This window comes from Amphiura filiformis, chromosome 7, assembly GCF_039555335.1.
Source record: "Amphiura filiformis chromosome 7, Afil_fr2py, whole genome shotgun sequence".
Taxonomy (NCBI): Eukaryota; Metazoa; Echinodermata; class Ophiuroidea; order Amphilepidida; family Amphiuridae; genus Amphiura; species Amphiura filiformis.
The window spans coordinates 42,492,566-42,511,167 of record NC_092634.1 but is presented as its reverse complement, the minus strand read 5'-3'; the positions used below and the strand labels follow the sequence as shown (position 1 = coordinate 42,511,167).

Genomic DNA, 18,602 nt, shown 5'->3' with positions numbered 1-18,602 from the left:
ACTCATGTGGTAAATTGACCCAGATATAATATATTCATGGTAATGTGTAAAATTAAACAAATTTGAGAAAGTTGTAAAAGTAACTGTAGGTTACATGTAATATAGGACTGTCACTTAGAGGCATATTCAGTGATCTGGGCAAAAGTATACAAAAAAGTATAAATTGCCTAAAAGTGAAGGATAAGTCATTAAACTTTTCATCAGGTATTTTTGAAATGAAAAACTTCGCAATAAAAAGAAAAAAGAAAGAAAAGGAAAAATAGCAGTATTGACAAAGTTGAACTGTTGAAGCCCCGTACAAATATGTGTAGCCTAGCTAATTTCTGGAGAGAAATTACCGATTCATGTAAAATGTCTCATTTTGTCTTTAATACACAGCTTTCGGCTTAACCACTAGCAGGCTATCTTAGCACATTGAATATATGACACTAATAAAGGTGTCAAAATCCAAGCATTGTCTGGATAAGTGATAAATCTGGATAAGTGAATATGTTTATGTTTGCATTGAATGTCCTAAGTCAGGGGTTCTCAACTAATTTCTCATTATTTTCTTTGTTTTTTTAGGCTCTGAAGTGCCACAAGTGGCTCGCGAGCCACCAGTTGAGAACACCTGTCCTAAGTGCTAAAATTGGGGCAACAAAAATGTACCCAATATGGGGTAACAACACTGAAATATGGTATCTGAGTGCTGTATGCATATTCTTCTAATTGCTTCAGAGCATGAAATTAAGGTATCCAAGCATTGAAAACATGTTTTTCTATGAAGATCACATGTGTATTTTTGTGTGTACCTGCATGGATAACAGCACGATCCGTATAAAAGAGGTCCAGATATCTGTAGTTGCTATCGATTTACAATTTGTCAGCCGTCATTTTAATTTACTATTAAATTTAAGCTTTCAAAAATGAATGTGTATTGCTGAACACTTTAGATATACATTTATAGTAGCACACTTTCCACCCACCTTCTTATCATAAAGCACTCATCAATCAAGGTGACATTTGGTTCATGTTTGCATTCATCACCACGGTAAACACTACTCAATTCAGACTCCATTACAAAACAATTAAGAACTCATTAATTTTCATGTTACTGTATATATTAGAACGCGGCAAGTGTTTGCATGGGAATAAATGGTTGTACTTGATTAATTTAAGACAAAGACAATGCCCTCTTATGGTTAAAAGATGGCACTCCATTTAGGTCAATTGTTGAATGCTATGCCTAGGCTTCAACATAAAAAGTCCAAGTTTTGAGATATTTTCTCAAAATATCATGAGCTATCACAAGAACCACTGAACCAATACTAGGGTTGTTTGTACTCATTTTAATGCAATTTTCATGCTGATTCCAAATATGGTCATGATAATGTACAATTCTGAAATTTATTAATTTAAATTTTTTTATAAAACTTGTCATCTGCAGTCGACACCTGCATGGAGAGAGTTATAATCATCAGTCAGGAAGGGGTGCTTGATTTGAGTGGACGTTTCTAGTTTTATTTTCTCAACATGTGGGATTAGTAACAGATTATTCAATCACTTTAGTTTACTGCAAATTACCATTCTGTAAGTGTAGCCTAAATCCACTTGAGTTGCTGAATTAAATCATAATAACTTTTCAAGTGTCCTGTGTACAAAAATTAGCACATTTTTGAACTCTCAAAGTTGCTTTTTACACAAAATATACATTTACTAATACATACTTCTTCTGAAAGTAGTATAAATTCGCAAGTTTGTTGCCTTGCTATTGCTGCATTTTTGGAAAACATTATTTTGTTTACTATCTACTACTGACAATGGCATAAGGCCTAAAAAAGAAAAATATTTGATTGTCGTAACCCGACCGACCCTAAAAATAGGCCCGACCCTAGACTTTTTTCTTATTTTTTTGGCAAATTTTAAAAAATTCAATTGTATATAAAAAAAAAAGAACCAAAAAAGTTCCAAGGCCATTATCATACGCCATTTACCGCTTAAAATGTTTGTAAAAAAAAACGCCAATCAAACAATTTTCTTTTTTAGGCCTAAGCGGTATCCTCACATTTACTATCTACTAATGAACCAGAAATGTTAACTGCATACTACAGAAACAAAGACTTGAAAGCTGCTATCTACTGATGATAGCGCAAACACTAAAGTCATAAAATAAACAACTAAATGTGCTATCTACTGAAGATAGCATTAATTGGCAACTCTTATGAGCTAAACTCTTTACAGTCAAAATTGGTTCATTTTTACTAACTTGACTTCTTGTCATGTCACTAAAGTAGAGTCCAAAGTTTTCCGTTTTACGGAAAACGGAAAAAAATCACGGAATCGGGGGTACAACACGGAAAAATGACACTTTTATATGATGTGACAAAAATTGTTAAAGGATAAGAGAAATAAATGTTAAAAACAATCTTAAGCTGTGTGTGTCAATTTTTATGATAAAAATACTGTTTAATAATACCGAATAAAGGTATATTACCACGGCATGAACCCCCTATCCATCCAAACATCGTAACAGTTGGCTTATTATCGTGAGAATATTCCAATCAGAGCATATTGATCGCGATATTGAACACTTTATTGTGACATTAATATCATTCATAATCATTGTTTATACATTTTAAGCTTTATTCATAAAACATGGTTTTAAAAATTTTACAACACGGATTACAACACGGAAAATGGATTTTAGAAAACGGTAAGCTTCGGACTCTACACTAAAGCACTGCAACCAAATATATTTGATCTTGGAATCGACTGTTGGTCCTGCTTTGATGCTTGTAATTAATGAATTCTTGGCTAAATAATCTGCATTAATGGTACAATTGTGTCGGTCAATACATTATACATTCAAAATACTAACTGTTTTCATAATTAACAAAGTCAACTAAATAATATTTTATAAATAATCTATATACATCAATGATTGATCGCTATATCAAACAACTTTAGTTCCATTGTCTTTGTGTTATGAAAGATGTTCCTTTTCTTGATCTCAAACATTACTTCATTTACACACAAAATTCAGTATCTTTCACTCACTATTTTTTGCCTTCCAAATGCGCTATTCCAGTTGAAATCCATACACCCCCATGGAAGACATGGCCTTAATCTTCCACACAGGGAGTGTGAATATCAAATGGGTTACCTGAATTAGTGACTCCATTTGAAATCTACACCCCTGTGTGGATGATTAAGCTTATGTCTTCCATAGGGGGTGAATGGATATCTAATGGAAGAGCCTGATGTTCCTTCTTTCCCATTAAACTAACCAGAAAACTGATCCTGCTTTTCAAATGGCACTTATTCCACTGGGATAATACATGATACTATATTCAAGTAGGGAAGCAGGGTATCAAATTATCCTTAATGCTCTGCATGCTGGCCATAGGTTTCAACATAAAAATCAGAGTTTTTAGATAACTTCTCAGAATATCAAGTGCTAACTCAGAAACCACTGAACCAATACTATGCTTGTTTGTACTCATTTAAATGCATTTTCATGCTGATTCCAAATATGGATATAAAAATTTATATTTCTAACATTTTTGATTTTTTAATTTTTTTTAACTTGTGGTCTGCAGTCAATATAATGCATAACTCCAGCTACAAGAGAGTCTTTTTTCCCAAGTAAACTATCCACAAGTTAATTCTTATTTCTGAAGACTCATTTTAGAAATTGGTAATGAAATGGTACTTTTTATCTGCCTTTCTTTTGATCTGGTAGATTATTACATCAGAATTCTGAATTGTGAAATTTGGGGTCATTCCGTTTTGAACTTGTGTCGTCAAACTGTCAGGTCAACTGGTTCAAGCTATCTATGTTCGGAACCACAATCAAAATGATCATAACACAAAGTCAATGGGTTGCTAACAGGTTTGCAAGACAGTGTGACCCAGTAAGCAGTAACTAATGTATGAGGTATTCACATGCTCAGTACAACAGTGAATACAGAATGCCATGCAGGGATGCTCACGTTTTAAATGGTTTCTTTTCAGTAACAAAATAGAGCCCAGGGGAATAAGTTCGCCAAAAGTTGAGTTTTATTCTCAGTTGGTAAGTTCTATTTAATTTGTCAAAATAGCAAATTCATTCTATACAGTGACATAAGCCCCATTCAATTTGTCAAACTAGCAAATTAAATTCTGATAGTATTTGCATCAGTGTTATATAAAAGAGACCATAAAACAGAATTATTCATTTTCCCCATTCACATTTCAATAGTATTAATAGCTTCATGTTTTTGCACAACTCCATTAAATTGTAACATCATATCAACGTGATCGAACAAAAACCAGTCTGTTTCTGGAATTTCCATTTGAGGAGACGTCAAATTGATATAAATCATCTAAACATGTGTCATAGAATACTGAAAGGATCTACATTTGTGACACGATCTGGTCTATGGGGGCCAAAGGCGGCAAATTGGAAACTGAGATAAAGGCAAAAATATGGAGTAAAAAACAATTAAATACATAAGAAAATAGACATTAAAAAACTTCATAACTTTAGAACAAAGTACACTAGACCTTTGGTGTTTTCAGTATATGATAGCCTATTATATGTATAATGTAATAATTACAGTAACTCAATTTTCAAAAATGCCTCCTTTGGCCCCCATGGACCAGATCGTGTCACATTTTCATGTTTTAAGGGGGTACTACACCTCTGTGGTAAATTTATGGCTATTTTTGCATATTTCTCAAAAAATAATAACACACTGGTAACAAAAGTTATGTATATCATTGGGGCAAGGAATCCAATTACTACACTGAAATTTCAGTGACTCAAGACAAGCGGTTCAGTATAATATGATAGGAAATAAGGTACATCCTAGCGGTACCTTATTTCTTATCATAAATAACGAACCGCTTATCTTGGGTCACTGAAATTCCAGTATAGTAATTGGATTCCTTGCCCCTATAATATACATAACTTTTGTTACCACTGTGTTATTAGTTTTTGAGAAAAATGCTAAAATAGACACAAATTTATCGAGGGGTGTAGTACCCCCTTAAAGGAAACAAAAATCCACTTTGTAATTCCTGCAGATCAGATGCTGTAGGATTCAGTTACATCATATATAACATATTTATTCCTACTTACATGGTTAGCCTTGAAGCTTTGACTGAAATAAGATAATAATTTTTCAAAAGGCATGATGAACAGATAAATTTATGTTGCAAATACACAAAGTGATACAAATTTTAATTATTGGGAACATATCAAATGCAGAGCTGATGGTTCCCAAACAAGAAACAAAGTACTTATTTCAGGCGCATATCCAGCAGGGAAATACCCATCGAGTACAAAATTCCTGCCTATCGTCACTCTACTGCAATAATTGCCGACGTCATTTTGAGAACAAAGTACAAAATGTGGTTCAAGCATGCACCAGTTACATAATCACCTTAATTATTTTGGATTATTCCCTTTAATTTTATCATTATAATTTGTTCTTGTTCAAAGATTGGTGAATAAATGTTTAAATGCATGCTTGAACCATATTTCGTACTTTGTCCTCAAAATTACAAAAAATGACATGGACAATTATCGTAGTAGGCTGGATGACAATATGCCCCTGTATTTTGATGTTGATCAGCATCAACAAAAGTGACAAATACCCTGACAACTGACTTATTTATAACATGCTCATCTGTCATACACAGTTCTTTAACCCCATACACACTTAAAACTACGGGGTCAAAAAATGACCCAAACGGGGTCATTTTTGACCCCAGCATAGTTATCAACTAAACACCATACCACTAACGGGGGTCATTTTGACCCCATTGGTCGGGGTCATTGCAATGACTACGTATTTGGGTCAAATAGTAACCCCATTGGGGTCAAAATATTACCACATTTCGGGGTCAAATGAAATGACCCCTTCAAAAGGGTTGCCTTATTGGGTTACTTAATGACCTCATTTCGGGGTCAAATGAAATGACCCATTTGAAAGGGTTGTTTTATAGGGTTACTCAATAACCACATTCAGGGGTTGTTTGGATTTTTTAGTAGGCCTATGGTCATGCTGGTCCCACCAGGACATAAGTGTGTTTCTGCACAGAGAAAGCATTACATAAACAGCAAACTGCAAAATGCATCTGTGTATCACACTCACACACAGTCAGTCATCGCCTATGACAGTTCACGTATTATAAGCTTACATGATATAAGCTTATAACAACTGCAGCCAAGACACCAGCCACGACAGCATGAAATTGGAATGAATCTGCGTGCATAGAGAAGGGTCTATGCATCCTTGCAGTCTCACTTTTCAACTAACTTTTCATATTCCATCATGCAGACAAGCACACACGACAATCCGCCGAGCTGCACAATCAGAACAAATATGGCGCTGATGTGACCACGTGGGAAGCCGATGCACACCGTGTGTGCAAATAGTTCCGAAATGCAAGTCATTATAAAGTTGACAAATTGGGTAACTTCGGTCAAAAATTAGTTTTATTTATTAATCAACAAACATTAATTGCAGCTCATGTTTAAACTCATTTATGAATTGAGATTTTCAAAGCGGAAGATTGAAACTGATATCAATGCGCGACGGTATCGGCAAAATGACCACTAAGTTTTTGACCACGTTAAATCAGTGGCTAAAATGACCTCGTGAATGTGGTCAAATTAAAACAGTACAACCCCTTGAAGGGTCAAAACAACCCCAAACGTGGTCAATTCAAAATGACCACGGAAAATATAACCCCGTAGTTTTTAGTGTGTATGCTTGTACAGTTTATAGAACAACCTTTAAATATGTTGGGTATATTGAAACTCATACTCGACAACTTCAACTAATCATGATGAATATTCATGAATATTATAAATATTCATGAGACAGACTCTCAGAAACAAGGAAGAAGTTTGATCTAAACTCATGTTTTCAGCAGGTTCATTATGTACATGAATAAAATGCAGACTTTACAGCCCATTTATGATGCCGATGGACAGTCACCGAATCAATGTGAATTATGTACATACTCTAACTGAAATTTAAAAGTCATTCAAGCACTTTAAGCAAATACAAGTAAGTATGCCTGTACTAATTTAAATACCAAATTCTGACATTTTTGAGGAAAAAATGTTTTATCTACCAGTAACACCTTCAGGGATAACTCGGTATTTAGGAATAAAAATTGTTATCCATTTTTTTTTTCTGTCACTATTTACTTTGTACAAGGGCAACATACCGTAAGAAATTGCCAAAATGGAATATTCATGGCAGAGAAAAACCAATTTATAAGTTCTGCATGTTTGCCCATAAATGTGCATAAATGTCATAACTCTGAATATATCATCGTGTCACATTTTAACCACAAGAGGTTGAAAGTGATTGAGTAAAGTAGTTTATAAATATGTTTAAAATTGAGTATTTTTCCTCAACAATAACTATACTGCTCCAAGAAAGTATCCTTACACTTGGAAAAATAATCACAATTTCAAAACTGAACCATATTTGGGGTACATTTGTTTTTTAATAGATGCACTATCTTATCCGGCACATTTTGACACCCTATTGAATCCAATGTGACTTCAAGAAGCAAAGTTACAAGCATTTGACTAGACGAAGGTCCAGTTTTAAAAGTGACACACTGGCCTATTCAAAACTCCACGGACTAGATCTGGTTTGAGAGTGGTAAATGGCTAATTTGTGCGTGCCTTTAATTTAAAACAAAAGGAACAAAAGAAAACTGAAACATAAGAGCTGACACATAAAATGCAAGTTATGAAAAGAACAGAGAAGTAAAAACTGAAATAAATACTGCTTTAAATAAGGTTTCATTGAGGAAACTGTGTAGTCTCTTTGTTGCGCTTGTAATTGGAATCTTTTTGCGCCTTGTATAGGCCAATTTGTCACTTTTAAAACTGGACCTTCGTCTATTCAATTGCTTGTAACTTTACTTCTTGAGGTCACATTGGATTCAATGTGGTGTCATAACGTGCAGGATTAGATAGTGCATCTTTAAAAAAAACAAATTTACCCCAATATGGTTCAGTTTTGAAATTGTGATTATTTTTCCAAGTGTAAGGATACTTTCTTGGCGCAGTATATTTCAGAATGTTGAATTCTTATTGATAAAAAGTCAGAATTATTATAAAGATTATTTATTTAGTATACAAGCATACTAGTATTGGCTTCAATAAAGTTCTTGAAAGGATTTGAAATTAAATTACAATATATATTAATCGCAGACAAATGATGCTGCCACAGTGTCAATAAAACAGCGTATTAATATCAAGACTTATGTTCATAAGTATGATGTCACTGTGCTCATATCGCTGTGTCAAGTCTCCGTCCATCACACTACATGCTCTATAATTCCTTTGTCCATGATAAGGCCAAAAAAAGAAAAGGTTTGTCTCAAAGCTCGTGCACGCATTTGTAAAATCATGCGATTTGAAAAAAAGAAATGCAGATTTTTATTTTTCCAGAGAAATTTGGCGACAATCAGATTTTTTCCTCAAAATACCATAAAAATACCAAGTCAGGAATAAAAAAAAAATTGCATTTTGCATTTGTTTTCAAACCACTTGTGAGCTTTGAGAAGAACCTTTTTTTTATGTTGCCTAATATGGAGAAAATTGATATATTTACCCTACGACCGAGAAGCTTAAGAAGGACCAAGACACGAAGATTTTGCATATCATGGATGGCAATCCAACAAGTTGCCTTTTATTTTGTAAAACTTTAATTCAACAGGATGTTAATGGAAGAATTTGGCTTTTTTATTAGAGGTTTTTCTGTATTTGTCAAAACATTCTTTTCACCCTTATCTAAACATTCTACACTTAAAACTTCACGTTCTTACTTTTTTCATTACATAGAATGGTACATTACACTCCCCGTTTAATATGGTCTGGTAGAGAAACATGTTACTTTTTAATTCCCCCAGTCCCTCACCATACATATTCTTCTATCGGCCGTGTGTCCTGAACTCGCCACCCTTAGCGTTACATGACAAATATTATGAATTTTTACACCAACCGGGTTTCTAATTAGATTATCTCGACAATCATCACCCCTAAACTAGCAATAGTATACATTTTTGAAAAGCTGAAGGCATAAGCAATTCAAATATATACATTTCAACTCATTATACAGGCTGACCTGCAAGTTATACAGGGTGGAATAAAAAAGATTTTGATAAAAAATGGGTCACTCAATGCATTGCTTATTACCAACTTACAGTAATAAACTGGAAGTAAACAACATTCATTTGGTTAGAGGATATGGAGAGCCAACTGACTTTGGAAGAAACTAAAATCACAGCTGTTTGGTAATCTAGGAATATAGGGTGTCCCAAAGTATGTTAGATTTTTTTACAATTCAACATATTTTAAACCTAAACATTTTCCCCCTAACCCATACAGAAAAAATATGTCCATATTTAGATTCCTCGTCAAATTTCCCTTCAGAAAATCTATACTTTGACTATGATAGGATAAGTAATTAAAATTTTACAGTAACTTTTAGATTTTGAAGACATCTGCATTACTTACTACAGTGTTTAATATGACAACAGGTAGTTTTGTATGAAAAAGTTTGCATTTTCTAGACTAAACCAATCATAAATGATTAAAAACAATTAGTAGAATTGTTTAGCTGTAAGGCCATGAGTCTTTTAGATGCTAAATAGAGTCCAAATGAAATTTACAGCCTTTACAGAAGCAGATTACGCACTAAAAATACCAATCCCATAGAGTTTGTGTGTACCACATCCCCCACCACCACATCCCCCACCACCGCCACCCTGCCCATTCTGAATTCTATGAAGCACAGTGTCAGTATTAAAAAGTTCAAGTATTTCTTTTTACAGGGTTGAAAGTGCATTTTATTTAGCAATAAAATGAGACCACAAGCATGACAATAACTTCTTGCTTGACAGAGATATCATCATTTGTTTTGAGTCGACTTTGGCAAAATGTAACGTCGCCACCTTTTTTTGGTGGCGAGCTCAAGACACACGACCTATCTCTTCCATGGATGAATGCAAGCACGTATTGCAGACTATTATTTTGTACAACTGCAAATGTCTTGCACTTGTAATGGGCCTTGTGATTTGGGAGCAATATCTTAAAACTTCCAGCCTCTGCTTTGTTAAAAACCTTCAATGCAATAAACAGAAAACTTTGAATAGTGCAGCTAAGATAGCAACTCCCATGCCACCGCATGTTATTTCAACTTCCAGGTATTTTCAAATCCATCAAACTCAAGTATAAGCTTTGTAACGTCCCTTGATACACAACTATCCATATCTTTAGATTTCCCATTGCTGGATGTGACGACCGAATATCAAACTAAATCTGACGCTGATAACAACATGGAAAGCCTGTTGAAGTAATAGTTGATCACCAATGACAATGATAATGAAACCATACTTTGCCCAGGGAGCTCGCTCGCATATTAAACGCTTGTCACAGCATCTCAAAGTTCGACCCTAAATGGCGTATTCATGTGTAGCAAATTCCACCCCTTATTGGCGTAAGATATTAGAAATTTTACCCCTAAATGGTGTGAAACATTAAAATGAGTACTAATAAAGAGAATACATTGGAACTACATTGATTCATTTACTTTGTTTTGGTTTATTACTTTTGTACCCGAGTACCATCTCCAGATCAGATGACGAACACTCTGTGACTAAATAACCCTTAACATCAATGACCGGTTGAAATTGCAACCCTAAACGTCAAAGATTACGGCCTACCCTTTAAAAGTACCCACAATTCAAAAATACGTAAAGACAATTTTAATGACTTATCCTTCGCTTTTAGGCAATTTATATACAATTTTATTTTTTTAACACTTTCTCTAGGACCAGTGAATAATCTTTTAAGAATATCAAAACAGAGTCAATCTTGTGGCAAGAGTTTGTTAAGAAATCTACTGTGAAATTATAACCCTGCATGTGAAAATGTTAATAAAGCTTGCAACTGCAAAAAATATTGGCTTATACATTAAGCCTATCTTTGTACACTATACACAGTATTAGTTCTGTCCCCTGTTTTCCCAGGGGACACTGGTCATTGACCACTGACCAGAGGGTGTAATCCCTGGACAAAATATCCTGTAAAAAGAGTCATTTTGAAGATCAAATCACAACATGAATAGGGTATCTAAAACAAGCAAATTTAAGAAAAATCAAATGTGTTAAGGGTCCCTGTGCCTATTTTGGGAAGATGCAATGTAACATAGTGTAAGTGCATGTTTGAACCCATTACTACTAATTTCAGCACCTTTACAATGGGTTTTATTTATCCCTGATGAACCAGGGAGATGTGATTTTGGTGTGTGCGGACCAAGAACCAATTAGCCCCTCTCCCCAATAATTTCAGCCATCTTTGGTTCCCACCCCCCATATTAAAAACATTTTGACACCTACTTTTCCTTTGTGAAATTCTTTGTAACTAAGAATGCATTTGATTATCATTGTTTACCATTATAAATGGGCTATTCCATTTAAAATCCACACTACCCCTGTGAAAGATTTTGGAAATATCTTCCACAGGGGGAGTATGATTTTCAAATGAAATGAACACATAGGCAGCTCCATTTGAAACTCACCCTCACTCTGTGGAAGATTCACATTGAATCTTCCTCAAAGGGTGTATGAAATTCAAATGGAGCTGCCCAATGTGCTCATTTCATTAGGAAATCATACTCCCCATGTGGAAGATATTTCCAAAATCTTCCACAGTAGTAGTGTGGATTTTAAATGGAACAGCCCCTGTTAGTGGAATCCATGCCAGGTGCATACGGATTCTTTTGTATCATGTCACACCGTCCTCGGAAATATTACACAAAAAGTGCGAAAAGTGAATGACTTTTGGGTAGCGTATAATGTTACAAAATGTCATCAGTTTTGTTCCAATCCAAGATGTGAAAAATATTCCCACTGAGAATTGGCCAGGTCAATGCCTAAATCCAATCCTAGCCTGGAATCCTAGCTAGTGGCTGCAGTTCGCTGACTTCTCGGTCTTTCATTTCTTGAATTGTTGTGAAAACAGTGTGGACAACAAATTCACATGTAATTGCTGCCTTTTTTGAAAGCAGAACCCTTTGTGGTGCACAGGCCTATGCTACCGATGGGGTAATTCTGTGATTTCAATGGTTCATAATTCTGAGGACGGGATAAAATAATTGGCCATTCAACATCATGCAACACCAACATTTTTTGTTGGGCTACATGGTGGGCAGTGGGGCTAGTAGATTTTTATTTAGTAGACAAGCCGTCAGGTCACAATTTGAAAATTTAATTATGTAATTGACATGATAAGCTCTTCTGAACTATATTAAACTAACACTTTGCGAAAGAGCTTCAAATCACTTTCAACTTAAAAAAAAAGCATTCCAACTTAATGATAAGGCCAAGAAAGAAATAGGTTTGCCATAGAGCAGCCATTTTGCCATCATATTTTCATTATGCAACATGTTGTATAACAAGCGAGGGAGTGAACTTGTGCCCACAGCCTGCAGGAGTCCTGAGGGGTTAGAAGCGTGAAATTGTTATCATTATGTCATAAGTATGTTTTGATCCAGCAGAGTGAGTGATTTCTAATGAAAATATTCACTGATAGATTATTTAAATCCTTTTGTTAGTTTTTTCTTGGGAAAAAAAGCATATTGATGTTACACGTACCTGATGCTGACATCACAAGTTGGGTAGAGTCATTTGCCAAGCTAGACAGTCCCATCTTTCGACACAAATCAAAAGATAAGGGTACACACAACCAATTTGACCATCTCCTTACTGGTCATAGATACTGCTACGTAAGCAAAATAAATGAAGAAAAACCAAGATACTCTAAGATGGACATATCCAGTCCTTTAGATCCTAATTCTCTAATTGAAATAGAAGTGACATTATACTACAGTGGTCAATCTGACAACTTTTGCAAATACTGTCATAGCTGTGACCATCAAATTGCTGATTGTCCATCTAAACCACCACAAAAATGCTACCATTGTGGTAATACAGGGCATGTTAAACATGCATGTCCCCATATCTCAAAGGGACCAAAGTGTTTCAATTGCAATAAGTTTGGTCACCGAAGCTACGACTGTCCTGCTAAGAAAACAGATAATTCCAACGACCAAAGTTCAACGAGCCAAAGTCTACCAAAATCTCCAGAAGATGAGTGCAGTGAGAGTACACGTGCTGCTGAAGCAACAACCCTCGCCCAAGAGCTCATAGATCATTGTCTCCATCCAGACAAACAAAACTCACCTGAACTATTAAAAAGGTTAAAGCGGTTCTTAACCTAGAGTCTGAAGATTCGCAACGCCTTGTAACAAGAACAAGAAGTTAAACAGATAAATGTGAACTCTACTAAAAGTCCAAAGGTAGAAAACCAAAAATACTGTCCAAACAAACTCAACTCCTCTTTCACTCGGGCGGAAAGAAAAAACAAGTGACTCTTAGCTTTGTATCCTCGTCACCCAGCAAAAATGCAACAAAAGCAAAGAAAGAACTCCGGACAAAAGTGAAAACCCAGACAAACGCGAGAAAAAAGACTTTGACTCTGACATGTCTGATCAAGTGACAATTTCTGATGGGCAAAAATCTAGAGTCAGTGGTCACAAAATAGTGAACCCATTACCACCCAAAAACTGAGGTTGATAAACAGTGTATTTTATTGAAAATTGGTTTTACCAATGTTTTAATAGTGTTAATATATTTTAATGTCAAACATGTATAATTTTATAACAATTAATGTTCGTGGCTTTATAATTTCAAAAAAGCGTAAGTCAATTTTCACTTGGCTTAAACGTCAAAAATCTCACTTTGTTTTCATGCAAGAAGTTTATTGTAATGATAAAGATATTGCTACCTGGGAAAGAGAGTGGGGTGGCACCTTTTTGCTAATCATGGCACAAATCATAGTCGTGGTGTTTTAATTGGTATAAAAAACGATGTTGATGTTAAATGTGAAAAAGTATACGGTGATGATGAAGGAAGACTTTTATGTGTAAAACTTCCTATCAACAATGAGATATATTATTTATGGAATGTGTATGCACCTAATGGTATCGATGACCGTAAGACATTTCTTAAGAAAATGATCAGTGCTATCCAAGAAAATAGTAGTGATGGGCATGTTATTATTGGTGGTGATTTGAATACTGTGTTGAATCCATCTGTTGATAAAATTGGTGGTAATACACCAAGCCCTATGTGTGCTAATATTATTAAGGATTTTCTTGTTGAAAATGAGTTTATTGATATATGGCGTGTTAAACATGGTCCTAATGAAGTAAGATATACTTGGAAACAAAATAAGCCATATATATGCAGTACTCTTGATTATTGGTTTATACCATCTACCATGGATGTTGCAACAAAATCTGTTGATATATTAACAGTAGCAAGAACTGATCATTTAGCAGTTCATATGTGTCTTTCTTTTGATAATGTCATAAGAGGTAATAGTTACTGGAAATTCAACAATGAGTTACTAAAAAATGATGATTACTCTGAGAATTTACTAACTATGATTGATGAATGTGTAAATACTTATGGTGAATTTTTATCTTGTGCTGACCTCTGGTCTTTATGTAAAAATAAAATTCGTTCTTTCAGTATCGAATTTGCATCTAGGTGTAACCGGTATAAGAAAAACAGAATTTCTGAAATTGAGTGTAAACTTCAAGAAGCCTATGTTAACACTGTAAAAATCCCAGTGACGACAACTTCAAATGTGTTTATAACAAATTGAAACTTGAGTATGAGGTTTGTACTGAGCACTATATGAAAGGTTTACAAATTAGATCTAAGACAAAATGGATCGAAGAAGGTGAAAAATCATCTAAATACTTTCTTAACCTCGAAAAAAGTAACATTAATCGCAAGTCAATCACTATCCTGAGCGATGACAATGGTAACAATATAACTGCTCAAGATAAAATCCTTGATGAAGAAATCAAGTACTTTTCTTCTTTGTATAAAGGTCAGAATAACATCTCTGAGACAGATTTGGATGAGTTCTTCAATAGTGTTGACATTCCAAAGTTAACAGAGGATGAAAAGGTATTATGTAATGGAGAGTTAACAACATCCGAATGTAGTGATGCCATACGTGGGATGGCCCGGAATAAAAGCCCGGGATATGATGGTATCACTGTTGAATTCTATAGTAAATACTGGCCAAAAGTAGGTCAATTGGTTGTTGATGCATATAATGAATCATACAATACTGATGGTTTAACTCCTGTCCAAAACCAGGAATTATCTCTCTTCTTCACAAAGGCAAAGGATTGCCTCGTGATAGGCTCGATAATTGGCGTCCAATTACACTTCTTAACATCGATTACAAGATTGTAACAAAGTCTCTTGCTGCTCGATTGCAAAAAGTGCTTAAGGGACTGGTCAACAATGATCAAAATGGATTTGTAAAAGGTCGTAGTATTCATAATAACATTCGTTTAATCGAAGATGTTTTACGTTATGTTGATGATAATGACATTCCTGGTATTATGTTATGTGTTGATTATAAAAAGCGTTCGACACAATTGAACGTGAATTTATCTTGTATGCTTTAAGAAAGTTCAATTTCGATGAATCATTTATAAAATGGATTTCTGTCATTTTAAAAACACATCAAATTGTATCATAAACAATGGGCATATGTCTAAATTCTTTGAAGTCGAACGCGGTGTAAGACAGGGATGCCCGATTGCATCACTGCTCTTTGTTCTAAGTGTGGAACTGTTATCATGTAAAATTCGCCAATCCAAATCTATTAAAGGTATAAAACTTCCTATAGAAGGATATGGTCGCAACGAAGTCAAAATTTCAGCCTTTGCTGATGATACAACAATTTCTGTCAATTCTTCTGAGGCACTCCAAAATACTCTATTCATTCTTTATAAGTTTGCGCTTCTATCTGGTCTCTGTTTGAATTACAATAAATGTGATGCCATCTGGATTGGTTCTCTCAAAAACAACGATTTTAAAATTGGTAATGTTAATTGGAAGCTTTCTCCAGATAATACTATTAAAATCCTTGGTATTACCTTTAGCCCAAACGTTCCTCTTGAAAAACTCAATTGTAACTGGGATGAAAAAATGAAAAAAAATCGAGAGTTCTATCCGTGCATGGCAAATGAGAGGATTATCAATGATTGGTAGAAACTTAATTGTCAAGTCTCTTTTAGCATCACAGCTCACATATATTGCTTCCACGATTATTATTCCAGACAAAGTGGTGACAAAAATCAACAACATGTTTATAAAATTTGTTTGGAATAGAGCTGAAGCGGTAAAACGCAGAACAATCATTTCTGACTTTGATATGGGAGGAATAAAATGTTTCATGTAACATCTTTTTTGAATCATTGACGTTGTCTTGGATAAAGAAACTCGTCAATAATGAGGTTGCTGTGTGGAAAAATATTGCTTTATATCATGTGTCTAAGATTGGTCTTAATACAGACCTTTTAAATGTAACTGCTCTATTAAAACCATGGGCATTGATTGTGTCAATATCATTGATAAGTTACCCAAGTTTTACTCATCTGTAATCAAATATTGGTTTAACACAAAACCGGTTGTTTACAAACAGGATATTGATATGCCTGGTACTGAAATAATATGGAACAACAATGCTATTCAACTTAACAGTAAATCACTTTTTATGCATGACTGGATCAGAGCAGGCTTCATAAGAGTTAACGATCTCTTTGACAATCAAGGGTCTATGTTTTCTGTTCAAGATATTCAGCGTCGTATCCCTCAAAATCCAAGGGTCTTCATTGATTACTTTGTTGTTCATAATGCTCTTCCTAAAGATTGGAAAACTCATCCTAAGCCTTGTGAAGAACGCTCTGACATCTTGTTTAATAAAATTCCTATTCAAAAATGCATCGCTAAAGATTTTAAAGAAATTAAAATCAGGTCGATGTATACAACCCCAACGTGTTACAAATTCTGGGCAAACAAATTCCCCAGATATCATTTTAACTGGAATTCTATTTGGAATAATGTCCCCCAATGCACTAAAGAAGCTCGTCTGATTTCTCTTAATTGGAAGATTCTTCACAACATATACCCCACAAAAACAATGTTGTATAAAATGGGCAAAGAAAATTCTAATATGTGTGAAACCTGTAATGTTATTGATCATGTTGATCATTTCTTTTACTATTGTAAAAAATCAATCCCATTTGGGATAAAGTCAAAACAGTGATATCTTTGAATATCCAACATAACATCTCTCTCAATGTTAAAAATGTCATGTTTGGTGAACATGGTTCACACAGCAAAGACAACCTGTTTGTCAACTATGTAATTGTAATTGCCAAGCTTTGTATTAGCAAATATAGATATGGTAACCACCCCAATCTTCTCTTTTTGTTTGATAATGAACTCAAAATTCGCAATATATCTAATTGTTCAACTTAATTTCTTATACTTGTATATTTTATATAGTGTAATGCAATAATCTGTGTGTTCTGAAAATGTGTGATTTAATTATTTAAATATGTATAATATATGGTTTTCGTAATATGTATAATAAAGGCTTATGCCTGACAACTCGTCAAATTAAAAAAAAAAAAAAAAAAAATATTGATGTTACATAATGAAATTTTTTTTTTTGATCAAACAAAATAAATCAGTTGAATGTGTAAAGAAACAGTTAGGTAATCAAAGAGGGGCCAGGGCATACCCAATAACAATGGCTCTCTTGGTAAATCTTGCAACATTTCTGTGAAAATTTGGGATGATGCAAGTTGGTTTGACATTTGACATTGTGTCACATGAAAGAGTATCAAATTTACAGAATTGTTGGAAATTACTGTAAAACTGAAACAAACTATGTGAAGTATGGTGTCGAAAAAAGTTTGGAAGTCTTACGTTTTTTTAGTTATTGAAGCATTTGACTTAATGGCAAAATGGACTATTCCGGTTGAAATCCATACACCCCCTGGAAGACATTACCTTAATCTACTACAGGGGGTGAAGATTTCTAATGGAGTCTCCCATCCAGGTAACTCCATTTAAAATTCATACTCAAATTCATGACTAAGGTCACATCTTATATAGGGTGTATGAATTTCAATTGGAATAGCCCAATGCATGCAAAATGTAGCACTATATACAAGCTCTTCCTGTTAAGAAATTTCTATAACCTCATGAGAACTACCTGCCGATTGGCCAAAATGAATATGTGTCCAATTTTGAACCAATCAAGGATGGTATTAATAAGATCACCCCCAAATGCAAGTTTGACCATAAATAGTTTAAAGCCAAGTCGTAATTGGCAATTGAAATGAGCATTTTTAGTTATCAACCAATCAGAAATGCTGTTACATAACCAGTAGTGTCCAGGGGGTTAAGATAATGTATGTCTGTAGACACTCACCTCTCCATTTACTGTTTGTTTTTCTTTTGGTGTGTGCTCCTCACAGAATAGCTGACCGTCCATCTCCCTCCGCCTGAGATAAAAATATAAACAAGAAATGACACTGTTAACTTATATGGTCTGTTAACCTATCTACATATCATGCAGCATTTAAGCTTTCATAGAAATAGTGACACACTTATTTTAATAGCAGTTCTTGATAAGTCTGCCCTCACAGTGACCAATT

General features: G+C 34.5%; 1 protein-coding gene across 7 annotated transcripts in view; it reads right to left on the bottom strand.

Moving 5' to 3' along the window:
• LOC140157184 (rap1 GTPase-activating protein 1-like) overlaps nucleotides 1-18,602 on the bottom strand; it is a 516,716-nt gene that overhangs the window by 52,306 nt on the left and 445,808 nt on the right. For all 7 annotated transcript variants that reach the window (XR_011859645.1, XM_072180297.1, XM_072180300.1 and 4 more), the window contains exon 2: nucleotides 18,377-18,449. Coding sequence is in view for 6 of the 7 variants with exons in the window: in XM_072180297.1 (XP_072036398.1) it covers nucleotides 18,377-18,449 (73 nt within the window). In the remaining variant the exon portion in view is untranslated. The remainder of the gene's footprint in view (nucleotides 1-18,376; nucleotides 18,450-18,602) is intronic.